This window comes from Miniopterus schreibersii (genome assembly GCF_964146895.1).
Source record: "Miniopterus schreibersii genome assembly, chromosome: 6".
Classification (NCBI taxonomy): Eukaryota; Metazoa; Chordata; class Mammalia; order Chiroptera; family Miniopteridae; genus Miniopterus; species Miniopterus schreibersii.
The window spans coordinates 5,544,081-5,556,934 of NC_138107.1; the positions used below are offsets into that span (position 1 = coordinate 5,544,081).

Here is a 12,854-nt window from a genome sequence, read left to right on the forward strand (position 1 = left end):
TTTTTCTCCGTTACATTGAGGCTCTGGACTTTGGAGTCACTGAGAATGTCCCAGGCCCATTCGTTGTCTTTTTCTCTGCCATGGTCCATTTCTGGGTAGAGATATTACTAGGTGTCCCAGTGCTCACAACCCCTTAGTTGTGAATTGAGGGTGAGGGGGTTTCTTGAAGGATTCTGGTTTCTCTCACATGCCTCATGTCCTTCCCCAGAGATAGGCTGGTTCTTTCTGTCTGTCTGTGTCTGTGGGGAAAGGGGGTTCAGGAGGCCCTTTCCCCAAGTCTCCATCCTGGAGCCAGACTGATTGTGCAGGCCATGGTGTGCAAGAAGAGTGGGGCCCTGATCCTCTCTCCTGATCCCACCTGCTAGGGCCCGGCTGATGCAGAGCTTCAAGGAGTCACACTCTCATGAGTCCTTGTTGAGCCCTAGCAGTGCGGCCGAGGCCTTGGAGCTCAACCTGGATGAAGATTCCATTATCAAGCCGGTGCACAGCTCCATCCTGGGCCAGGAGTTCTGTTTTGAGGTATTGCGTCCAGTGTGCTGGGGTGATGGAGGGTGAGGATAGAGAGGCCTCAAGAAAGTGGCACAGGTGGGGATGTCGGGAAACTGAAACCTCGGGGGCTGGGAGAAAGGCCAGGGAGGAAGAGATGGTGGTGGAGTCTGCAGTCCTTAGGAGTCACCTCCCCTCCTCAGCCCCATCTCAACTCCACACTCCTCTCTAGGTAACAACATCATCAGGAACAAAATGTTTTGCCTGTCGTTCTGCGGCCGAAAGGGACAAATGGATCGAGAATCTACAGAGAGCAGTGAAACCCAACAAGGTATTAGGAGTATAGGGGACAGGGCAGAGGTCAGCATGGGCAAGGCAAAGGTCAGGCCACGGGGAATCTAAGGGCCTAGGGGGAAAGGCGAGCTAAAGGAGGGGAGGCTTGGGGGAAGAGGGAACTGAGGTGGAGGGACCCAGATGAAAATGAGGTGCCCCACTGTTTTTCTCTGAGTTCTTCATTTCTTTTCCCTTTCTTTCTATCTCATGATCTGTTCCCCTACTATAGAAATCATAGACTTACAGAGTTGATGGGGCTCCAGAAGTCCTCTAGTCTATCTCTCTTGCAAGCAGAAATGCCTCACCAGTGCCCTGACAGGTGGTCACCCAGCCCCTGCTTGCAGGGTTTCTGCGGGACACATACCACTGTCAGTTAAGTCTAGACCTTAGTTTCCCCTCTGTAAACTGGTGGGAGTGGAGTTGGACTACCTGGTCTCTAAGGTCTGTTTTCCCCAAAACTTATATTTCCCAGTTCCATCAGCTGTTTTCTGTTTCCCATTTTTCAGTGAGCTCACAGGCCTGGTGTCTTCTTCTAGGGGAACACTTGTTTCTCCGTGTCCTCAAAGAACTAGACCCAAGATGCTGGATATGCCCTAATTCATGCAGTCCAAACACCATGCTCCTTTCATGGTATAGCGTCACCTCAGTCGCCCCATGATATGAAGGTTAACTGTGTCCACCAGGCCCTTTTCACACTAACTGTGTTGCTTCACCCATCCTATATTTATGTAATTATTTATTTACTTATTTCTTTAACTCTCACATGAGAATATTTTTTCCATTGCTTTTCAGAGAGAGTGGATGGAGGGAGGGAGTGGGGGGGGATTGGGGATGTGAGAGAGAGACATTGATTGGTTGCCTCGCATACACGCCCTGACTGGGGCCGGGGATTGACCCTGCAACTGGTGTATGTGCCCTTGGCCAGAATCGAACCCAGAACCCTGCATTCCAAGGGCTGACACTCTAACCACTGAGCCAAATCGGCCAGGGCGCAATTTTTTTATTTTTAAAAAGTTAACTTCTGATTGTCTTTGAAGGACTTCCCAGTTCTTCCCTTCAAATTCTATCTTAATATTTTTGGTTTATCATTTTAGCTTTTAAATTTTCCCCCAGTACTGATTCCATTTCTTAGGTCTGCTGTAACAAAGTACCACAAATGGGCCAGTTGAAACAATGGAACTGTTTTCTCTTACAGTTCAGGAGACTAAAAATCCCAAATCAAGGTGTTGGCAGGGCCTTGCTCCCTCTGAAGCTCTAGAAAGAACCCTTCCTTGTCTCTTCAGAGCTTCCGGTAGTCACCGATGGTCTCTGCATTCCTTGATTGGAACTGCATCTGTCCAGTCTCTGCTGCCATCTGATTCCCATGCCATCTTCCCTCTCCATATAGACACCAGTCATGGGGTCTAGGCCCTACTCTAATCCTATATGACCACTTCTCAATAGGATTATATCTGCAAGTACCTTCTTTCCAAATAATGTCCCATTGCCAGGTTCCACGTAAACATGAATTTCAGCTTTGTGATTGCTCTCATAGACTCTGTCTCACTTTCTCACTGGATCTCCTCTTTTGATGTCTCTGTCTCTCTGTCCCTTCCCCTTTATCGGCCATTCCCACCCCACCATGCCAGGACAACAGCCGCCGGGTGGACAATGTGTTGAAGCTGTGGATCATAGAGGCCCGGGAGCTGCCGCCCAAGAAGCGGTACTACTGTGAGCTCTGCCTGGATGACATGCTGTATGCGCGCACCACCTCCAAGCCCCGCTCAGCCTCAGGGGACACTGTCTTCTGGGGCGAGCACTTCGAGTTTAACAACCTGCCAGCTGTCCGTGCCCTTCGGCTGCATCTGTACCGTGACTCAGACAAAAAGCGCAAGAAGGACAAGGCAGGCTATGTAGGCCTGGTGACTGTGCCCGTGGCCACCCTGGCTGGGCGCCACTTCACAGAGCAGTGGTACCCTGTAACTCTGCCGACAGGCAGTGGGGGCTCCGGGGGCATGGGGGGCTCGGGAGGGGGAGGGGGCTCGGGGGGCGGTTCAGGGGGCAAGGGCAAAGGAGGTTGCCCGGCTGTGCGGCTGAAAGCACGTTACCAGACAATGAGCATCCTGCCCATGGAGCTGTATAAGGAGTTTGCAGAGTATGTCACCAACCATTATCGGATGCTGTGTGCAGTACTGGAGCCTGCCCTGAATGTCAAGGGCAAGGAGGAGGTAGCCAGTGCACTGGTGCACATCCTGCAGAGTACAGGCAAGGCCAAGGTGAGTGCTGTACCCTTGGGAAAGGTGACCTGGGAATGGGCACTTGCTTGGGGGTGTGGGCAGTGAGGATAGGGCACTTCTGTCTTCATGAGGTTGGGTCGTACAGAGGCTGACCCTTGGATTTTCCCCGGCCCCAGGACTTCCTTTCAGACATGGCCATGTCTGAGGTAGACCGGTTCATGGAACGGGAGCACCTCATATTCCGCGAGAACACGCTCGCCACTAAAGCCATAGAAGAGTACATGAGACTGATTGGTCAGAAATACCTCAAGGATGCCATTGGTATGGCCCACCCTCAGGTCTCCTCTTCCTAAACCTACCAGATGTCCATCCCAGCCCTAAACCTGGCTACTCCAAACCCCAAGTTCACCCTTCCTCAGGCTCAATGCCTCTAAGTCCTGAGTTTCTGAATGCTAGCATCCAACCACCTGGTTCTGAGATTCCCCCTACCCAGCAGCCTCTGTTGCTGCCCTTGGAGTGTGACCACCCCCGTTGTGCTCCCCCAGGGGAATTTATCCGTGCTCTGTATGAGTCTGAGGAGAACTGTGAGGTGGACCCCATCAAGTGCACGGCGTCCAGCCTGGCAGAGCACCAGGCCAACCTTCGAATGTGCTGTGAGTTGGCCCTGTGCAAGGTGGTCAACTCCCACTGGTGAGACTGGGAACGCTGGGTTGGGGGGCCGGGGTTGGGGAGCCATGTGTTCATCTGTTCATCCATCTGTCCATCCTCAAAGAGGACTGAGGACCAGTTACAGGCAGAGCTTTGTGCTGGGTGCTATAAAAGCAGGCAGAGAGGAATGAGGCTTGGCCCTACCTTCAGAGGAACTCCCCCGGGATGAGTAGGAACAAATTAGATACATAGAAGCCGCGAAACAGTTGTAGGATGTGTTAAGTGCCAAGTGAGGGTCCCCCCCCATGTAACATAAGGTCAGAGAAGGCATAGCTTTGAGATAAAGCAGGGAAAGCTTCGTGGAGGAGGTGCCCACTGGGCTGGCCTTTGAAAATTGGGTCAAGCTCTGATATTTGGATATGGTGGGGAGGAGGACATTTCAGGAGAAGGCACAGGAGCTTGCAGGAGGCAGCAGTTAGGACAGGCTTATTGGAGCACATGGCTCATAATGGAGGGTGGTGGGACAGATGTCTGGACACGGGTTAGAATTAGAATCAGGAAGGCCTCGGTTGCCAGGTTAAGGAGTTTGAATTCATCTGTAGGTCATGGGATGTCATTAATGGTGCTGGTGCCAAGAAGTATGATTGAGAAGATTAATCCTTGGGTCAAGTGTGGGTGGGGGTGACTGGAGCAGGGAGAATGGAGTCCAGAGTAGTTGGGCGCTAGTAGTTGACCAGTCAGGCATGGAAATCAGATCCTGATCAGGGTGGTGGCAGGCACAGTTGAGAAGGGCTATGGGAAGGCCCCTCTGAGGAAAGGGGCAGCAGCAATTGTTAGCTAATTGGGAAGGAGGGGGCATGTCTGTGAGGATGACTCAAGAAACCCCAGGCTGGTGTTTGGGAGACCTGTGGCCTCATTTACAGAACCAGGGAAGTCAGGAGTAGCCAGTTGGAGGTGTGGGAGTGATGGTGGGCTGTTTACCAGAGTCCAAGTTCAAGGTATTGGTGGGACATTAAAGTGGAATGTGGAACGGGAGATGGGGGCAGTGAGCTCTCAGCCATTCCAGGGACTGGGGGTCATGCCTCATTTCCCTGGAATTCAGAAGAGTTGGGGGGTCCGAGCTCCCTGTACCTCAAGTGACCCCCCATCTCTCTCCCATCTCTGTCTCTCCCTGGTGTCTGTTTTTCTTCTCTGCTTGTCTCTCTCACACGACCCATCTCTCCCGCGTGTCTCTCTCCCCTCGCCTTCTCTACCCCTCCATTTCTCTCCCCTGATCTGTCCGTTCCCTCTGCCATAGCCCTCTTCTTCCAGCAGCCTCCCGTCTTCCCCCTGCCATCCCTCCCTGCCTGTCTCTCTCACCTGTTTCCACACCCTCACCTCCTGCCACCCCCCTCAGCATGTTCCCTGGAAGCTGAGGGTCTCTGGGGCTCAGTCCTGGTCTCTCTCTTTCTTTCTCTTTCTCTCTGTCTCCCCACCCCTTCCCCACAGCGTATTCCCGAGGGAGCTGAAGGAGGTGTTTGCATCCTGGCGCCTGCGCTGCGCAGAGCGGGGTCGGGAGGACATCGCAGACAGGTTGATCAGCGCCTCGCTCTTCCTGCGCTTCCTCTGCCCAGCCATCATGTCTCCCAGTCTCTTTGGGCTCATGCAGGAGTACCCAGATGAGCAGACCTCACGAACTCTCACCCTCATTGCCAAGGTCATCCAGAACCTGGCCAACTTTTCCAAGTGAGGGAAGGTTCAGGCTGGGGTGGGCAGCAAGGGTCTCCTGAGTCCCCAGAGACCCTGAGATGGGTTGTGTAAGGCCTTTTGTGTGTGACCTCTGCCTTCTGGATGCCTTGGCCAGGTTTACCTCAAAGGAGGACTTTCTGGGATTCATGAATGAGTTTCTGGAGCTGGAGTGGGGCTCCATGCAGCAGTTCCTGTATGAGATCTCCAACCTAGACACACTGACCAACAGCAGTAGCTTTGAGGGTTACATCGACTTGGGCCGAGAGCTTTCCACACTGCATGCCCTGCTCTGGGAGGTGCTGCCCCAGCTCAGCAAGGTCAGCAAATGCCCCTCTGCCCCATCCCCAGTTGTCTCCAGAGGCTCCTGTAACCTGAGAGACCACCCCCTGCACAGAATTTTCTCCCCTGCCTGTTCCCAGATGCATCACCACCACTCCCCCAGCTCAGCTACCCTCCACCCCTCTGAGGCCCTTGTAGAGCTGGGCACTTAGCCCCCAGGTAACAGCCTTACCCTTCCAGGAAGCCCTCCTGAAGCTGGGCCCACTGCCCCGGCTCCTCAATGACATCAGCACAGCTCTGAGGAACCCCAATATCCAAAGGCAGCCAAGCCGCCAGAGTGAGCGGCCCCGGCCTCAGCCCGTGGTGCTGCGGGGCCCATCGGCCGAGATGCAGGGCTACATGATGCGGGACCTCAACAGGTGAGTCCTATGCGACCCCATACCTGCGCCCTGGGTCCCCTACCATTCTGCTTCCAGTACAGTTCATTGGGCTCCACCCTGTAGGGCTTGAAAGGAAAAAAGCAGGTGTCAGAGAAAGTGGTGAGGAGACAGGCACAGTCAGTAGCTAGGCTGTGAGAGCCCCTTAAAGTGAGATGGAGCAAGAAACGTGGAGCCCCAGAAAGTGCAGGGGCTCCTCGGGCTCCAGCTCGAGCTTTAAGCCCAGGGAGTCCCACTGCCAGTCTGACTTGCTTTGTCCCCCTGCCCACCCATGCCCGTGCCTGAGCTGAGGTTCAGCCAGAACATGTTGGATCAGCCACATGGTATCCAAACATTCAAAATATCTCTGTACTCATTGGAAATAAGCACGGCCCCAGGCCCCACCAAAACCCCTCAGACCTCGCCATGACCCAGCTAGAGAAGTGACACACGCACCCTGTCAGGCCCCCCGAGCCACCGCAGCCGTCCTAGGGTGGCGCTCGCCTCGGCTGCTGCTCTTCGTTTTGATGACCGCCCTGCTTATTCCTGTGCCTGTCTCTCCCTCCATGACACCACATCCATTCCATTATTCCTGCCTCTCCTTCCATTTGTCCCTGCCTCTGCCTGCCTCTCTCCTCTGTCGGTGCCTGCCCCTCTTTCCATCTCTCTCCAGCTCCATCGACCTTCAGTCCTTCATGGCGCGAGGCCTCAACAGGTGAGGGGCTCTCCCCTCCCCCTCCCTCCTCTCCTGTCTCCTCCCCTCTCCCACTCCAGTGGCCTCCACCTTCCTCTCCTCCTCCATGCACCCTCATCTCCTCCGTATCTGCCCAGACGTGCCCCTCATCCCTCCACTTGCTGCCCGCATCTGCCTTCCTCTAGGCCTCCCTTCCTTCCTGAAGGGACCTTGTCCTTTCCTTTTCCCATCCTCCCAGCCTGCCCTGTCCAGAGCTGTCACTGCCAGCTCTCAGCCCTTCCCCGAGGGTCCCACTTTTCACCTCAAGGCCTGTGCCAGACCACAGAGGCTCAGTTGCCAGTAGCTTGGCCTTACCTCCTGCTTGTGTGCCCCTTCCCTTCCAACAGCTCTATGGACATGGCTCGCCTCCCCTCCCCAACCAAGGAAAAGCCACCCCCACCACCCCCTGGCGGGGGGAAAGACCTGTTCTATGTAAGCCGGCCACCCCTGGCCCGCTCCTCGCCAGCATACTGCACAAGCAGCTCGGACATCACAGAGCCGGAGCAGAAGATGCTGAGTGTCAACAAGAGTGTCTCCATGCTGGATCTGCAGGGCGATGGGCCAGGTGGCCGCCTCAACAGCAGCAGTGTATCCAACCTGGCAGCTGTCGGGGACCTGCTGCACTCAAGCCAGGCCTCCCTGACTGCCGCCTTGGGACTGCGGCCTGCACCTGCTGGACGCCTCTCCCAGGGGAGTGGCTCATCCATCACAGCGGCTGGCATGCGCCTCAGCCAGATGGGTGTCACTACGGACGGTGTCCCTGCCCAGCAACTGCGCATCCCCCTCTCCTTCCAGAACCCTCTCTTCCACATGGCTGCTGATGGACCAGGTCCCCCAGGGGGCCATGGGGGTGGTGGTGGCCACGGTCCGCCCTCTTCCCATCACCACCATCACCACCATCACCACCACCGAGGTGGAGAGCCCCCAGGGGACACCTTTGCCCCATTCCATGGCTATAGCAAGAGTGAGGACCTCTCCTCAGGGGTCCCCAAACCCCCTGCCGCTTCCATCCTTCACAGTCACAGCTACAGTGATGAGTTTGGACCCTCTGGTACTGACTTCACTCGTCGGCAGCTCTCACTACAGGACAACCTGCAGCACATGCTGTCCCCTCCCCAGATCACCATTGGTCCCCAGAGGCCTGCCCCCTCAGGGCCTGGAGGTGGGAGCGGCGGAGGGGGCAGTGGCGGGGGTGGCGGGGGCCAGCCACCTCCATTGCAGAGGGGCAAGTCTCAGCAGTTGACAGTCAGTGCTGCCCAGAAACCCCGGCCATCCAGCGGGAATCTATTGCAGTCGCCAGAGCCGAGTTACGGCCCTGCCCGTCCACGGCAACAGAGCCTCAGCAAGGAGGGCAGCATTGGGGGCAGCGGGGGCAGCGGTGGCGGAGGGGGTGGGGGGCTCAAGCCCTCCATCACCAAGCAGGTAGGTGAGGCTGGGAGGAAGGCAGGGAGGAAAGAAGGGGTTGGGGAGGTAGAGGTAGATTAGAGTTTGTGGTCTGAAGTTATAATTTCTCACCTTCTACTCATTAAACAAATGTGTGTAGAGTGCCTGCTATGTGCCATGTGCTTCTTCTAGGCACTGTAGATTTGGCAGTGAACAGCAGACAGAAGTCCCTGCCCTTGTGGAGCTCACATTTAGAGGGGAGAGACGTTAAATAACTTGCTAGGCATTCACCAGGCGGCCAGAGCTAGAGCAGGGGAACGGGATTGGGAACATTTTTTGGCGGTGCTCACTCTAAATGCACCCTGCCTTCTCCCACCTTTTCTCTCTCTATTTGCCCCCACCTTGCCCTGTCCCAGCATTCTCAGACGCCATCCACTCTGAACCCCACAATGCCAGCCTCTGAGCGGACGGTGGCCTGGGTCTCCAATATGCCTCACCTGTCGGCTGACATCGAGAGTGCCCATATCGAGCGGGAAGAGTACAAGCTCAAGGAATACTCTAAATCGATGGATGAAAGCCGGCTGGACAGGGTATGCCGGCCCTACCAGCCCCAAGGCCTTGTCCTTCCCTTTACCTGCAGGGAAGGCCTCTTGTCAGTGCCAAGGGAAACATCCAGGCTCAGGTAGTCATGGTGGGAAGAAAAGAAAAAGACCTGGGCCCCTGTCTTGAGAAGCCTTCAGTCTGTTAGGGGAGACCAGATACAATCAGTCTGTTGAAAATTCACTTCCAATTTTATTTTGTGGGTTATATACATCATAGGCTGTCTGGGCAGAAGCATGTTCTATAGTAGGCTTCCCTCCGTGTTCTTCCCTAGGGCAAACATAAGCCCTGGCTGCTGTGACTGCGCGGGAAAAGGAAAGTTCCTTTACTAGCAGTGTGAGCTGATGAGTTGGGCGGGGGCAGAGGGTTGGTGTCATAAAGTGGTGTGTACTATAAGCGATGTTCACTTTACCCAGTCACCGCCCCGTGGGCATAGGGGACAGAGGGTTGTTGTAAAGTGGTGTGGAAAGACCATCCAGGCTCTCAGCTGGTGGTGGCCCAGAGCAAAAGGCAGCAGGAGCTCTGGGGCACACAGATAACAGCGGGAAGTTCCTTGGTGAAGCCATTGCTCCAAGAACCCTGAAGAAGAGCCAGGCTGCAGGATTAGGTTATATATAGAGACTGTATGGCTCCAACTAGGGGAGTAGAGGTTTCTTGGGAGAATTGATATTTGAGCACAGGAAAATGTTGGGACTGATTTAGATGGACTTGGTTCATAAGCTCCCGAGAGAATTACACCCTACTGGTGCGAATCAGCACCTCTCCTTGACCCCTGGGGTGGGGCTGGTTATGTGTGTATGCTCTTCAGAGAATGAGAAGATAGTCCCTCAGCAGTTTTCTGTTTCGTGGTTCAGATGAGGAATCTTCATTGAGGAAGGCTCTAGACTAGTACCTTTTAGTAGAACTTCCTACAGTGATGGAAATGGTCCACGATCTCCACTGTTCAGTATGGTGGCCATTGGCCGCATGTGGCTGGTACAATTGGGGAACTTAATTTTTCATTTTTATTTAATTTTAAATAGTCGCATGTGGTTAGTAGCTCCTGTATTGGATAGCACAGCTTCAGACTTTAGAGCCAATAGGACAGATAAAATGACTCTTCTGAGCCCTTCCAGCCTCGGAATCCCAGGGTTATCATCAACAGAGGCATTCATAGCTCCTCAGCCTGGACTCACCTGAAGCCAGACCATCTGTCTCCAAGTGGAGCCTTTCCTCTCCCCAGTCGATGTCTCTCCTTCCTGGTCTCCCCCATGTGCTCTGTGGCCTGGGTTAGGGCTGAGGAGTCACTTTCATTTCTGGGTACAGTTATTCAGGTTGTGTCCGAGTCTGTCTGGGTTCCTGGGTGGGTCCTCTGGTTTCCAGGTGCACATGTGAAGACATGAATGTATCTCTCAGGGTGTGGGAGTCTGATCATGCTTCATTGTAAGGGATCTTCAGCTCCACAGAAGGGCTTTCAAAAAAGTGGGTGTGTCTGTATGATCAACAGGCAAGGACAGGGCTGGAGGAGGCGGTTGGGATGTCCCTCACCTTGCAGGAGCTCCACCTAGCAGGCAGGGATGGAGGCTGAGTGGGGGTCAGGGCAGGATGCCCCTCACAGTGCGGGGTTGTGTGCCCGGCGGGCAGGTGAAGGAGTACGAGGAGGAGATCCACTCACTGAAGGAGCGGCTGCACATGTCCAACCGGAAGCTGGAAGAGTATGAGCGCAGACTGCTGTCCCAGGAAGAACAGACCAGCAAAATCCTGATGCAGTATCAGGCCCGCCTGGAGCAGAGTGAGAAGAGGCTACGGCAGCAGCAGGTGGAGAAGGATTCGCAGATCAAGAGCATCATTGGCAGGTGAGGGGCGGCCCGGGGAGGGGTCGCCAGGGAGAGCCTGAGGTTGAAGAGAGCCCCCAGACCCTGACTCCAGACACTCCCTACACTCACCCATCACCAGAAGGGAAGAAATCTTGCTTAGTGTAATAAGTATTCCTTCACTACACCCTGACTTCTCTCCTGATAGAGTAATTTCTGAAACTCTTGGAAAATGTGCCTGTTACTGTCCAGCATCCCTATGTACCTAGGCTGGGACTCCCCACTGGTTAATTTCCACCCAGCCCATGATATTCACATCAAACCTAGTCAGGGTAATCTGGCCAGAGTAGCCTCTGACCATCCCTTCCTGGGCCACCACCCCCCCTCCAGCCTTGGAAGGGTGTTTGAAAGGAATGCCCCTTCTTTTTAAGGCTGTGCACATTCTCAACTGCTTTGTGGAGCCCTGGGCTCCAAAGGAGGTGTCCCAGTAAGGGCTTAGTTATCTTGAGAACTGGGCGGGACCCTGGGCCTCACTCTAGTCACAGCTCGCTCCATTTCGACCCATTCTAAATTGTATTTGAGTAGCATTAATTAGAAGAACAAGGCTTCATTTGAAACTTTTTTGAAAACCACTGCTCTAATTGCTGTCCATTACGAGAAATCCCCTTGAGAACCTCTACCAAAGGCAGAGAGATGCTGGGATAATGATTGTAGACTCCTCTGGGGTGAGGGGCGTCATCAGGGCTGCACGGGAGGTGGGATGTGGGAGCCAGGTCTTCAGCCACAGAAGGTCTGGGAGGGCAATATCCTGAATGGGAGGGTGGGAGGCCAGGCACATCTGGATGGTAGATGCCTGTGAAGGCTTAGAAAGCCGTCCTTAGTAGGGAGATGTGAGGGTCTCTGAGGGGAAGATGAATAATGGACAATGGGGGGATTTTGAGGGCAGGGGAGAAGGATGCTGGGAGTTGCATGGGCGCCCGGGGTCAGGAGTTCCATGGGCAGGTTAGTGCCCGCCACTAACCCCACTGAAGCCCGTCCCTTCAGGCTGATGCTGGTGGAGGAGGAGCTGCGCCGGGACCACCCCACCATGGCTGAGCCACTACCAGAGCCCAAGAAGAGGCTGCTCGACGCTCAGGTGGAAATTACAATGTCATTTATCTTCTCCGTGTCCCATCCCCATCCATCCCACGGTCCTTAGTGCACTCACTGCACCAGCACCCCAGCCCCATTGCTGTCTGTCTCTCCCATTGTCCTCCGTTTGTCCGCTGGCTGCACCCAGCAGCCCCTCAGTGACCCCATCTTCATCCCATCGTCTGTGCCTTTGTCACTCCTGGCAGTGTCAGCCCCACCCCCTGTGCCTTCCCTCCCTATCTTTCCCAGTTCTGTCTGCATCTCAGGACCTACTAGAACCTCACTCTCCACCCCAGACCATAGCCAGTTCCTGGAACCCTTGCCGCTCCTGTGCCTGCTGCTGTTCAGTCAGGGAATTCAGCTTCCTCTGAGCTCTCCTGAGGCCAGGAGCTGCATTTCACTGGAACAGAGCGCAGGGCAGCCTGAGCTCTAGCTTCCCCAGGCTCTGGATGGGGCCCTGGGGACTTGGGGTCCCCATCCTCTGTTCTCTAGGCTCCCCAATTTTCCTGACTCCTGGGCAGCCTCCACATAGTCCTCCCGACTCTTCAGATCTTGAACCCTCCCAGCCTGGAAGCTCTCCCTTCCCTCATTGTTGAAGTCCAGCTTCCTTTGGCCTGTCTCCCCCTCTGGTCCTCACACCTGACTAGCTCTACACCTCTCTGCTGCTCTCCCTCTCTTCTCACCAGCCAGCTTCTAGGACCTCCCTCCTGCACTCTTGCCCCTTGCTCTCCCCAGATTCTGCTCACGTTCCCACCCATGCTCCTCCTCCTGCTCTGACGGTCAGGCTTCCTCACCCCCTCCAAGGCTCCTGATCCCATGACCCCACTCTCTCCCCCTGCAGCTCCTCATCAGGTAATTCTCCTGGTTCCGCTTTGACCACGGGCGGAGGACACAGGGGGAGGTGACTCCGCACCACTGCAGGTTGGTCGTGAAGCCCACTCCCCTCCAACTCTCCACAGCCTTTCCCCCCTCACTGCTGCCCTCCACACCTGAGAACCTCCACAGACCCTGCCCTCCTGATACCTTCTGCATAGACCCATCTCACAAAGCACTACCCAGAGAGAATACTTCCTGCTGCCTCCAGTCAGTTCGATGTTACCTTACCAAT

General features: G+C 55.0%; 1 protein-coding gene across 20 annotated transcripts in view; it reads left to right on the plus strand.

The window, feature by feature from the left end:
• SYNGAP1 (synaptic Ras GTPase activating protein 1) overlaps positions 1-12,854 on the plus strand; it is a 31,433-nt gene that overhangs the window by 14,123 nt on the left and 4,456 nt on the right. For 4 of the 20 annotated variants that reach the window (XR_013999078.1, XR_013999079.1, XR_013999080.1 and 1 more), the window contains exons 6-19: positions 366-519; positions 719-817; positions 2,448-3,074; positions 3,212-3,356; positions 3,581-3,725; positions 4,998-5,408; positions 5,527-5,728; positions 5,931-6,109; positions 6,780-6,821; positions 7,187-8,261; positions 8,639-8,812; positions 10,446-10,657; positions 11,660-11,750; positions 12,588-12,667. Coding sequence is in view for 15 of the 20 variants with exons in the window: in XM_081141095.1 (XP_080997221.1) it covers positions 366-519; positions 719-817; positions 2,448-3,074; positions 3,212-3,356; positions 3,581-3,725; positions 4,998-5,408; positions 5,527-5,728; positions 5,931-6,109; positions 6,780-6,821; positions 7,187-8,261; positions 8,639-8,812; positions 10,446-10,657; positions 11,660-11,750 (3,556 nt within the window). In the remaining 5 variants the exon portion in view is untranslated. Of the gene's footprint in view, positions 1-365; positions 520-718; positions 818-2,447; positions 3,075-3,211; positions 3,357-3,580; positions 3,726-4,997; positions 5,409-5,526; positions 5,729-5,930; positions 6,110-6,779; positions 6,822-7,186; positions 8,262-8,638; positions 8,813-10,445; positions 10,658-11,646; positions 11,751-12,587; positions 12,668-12,854 lie in introns of all 20 variants that reach the window. The other 16 variants (XM_081141096.1, XM_081141106.1, XM_081141102.1 and 13 more) reach the window with 9 other exon arrangements.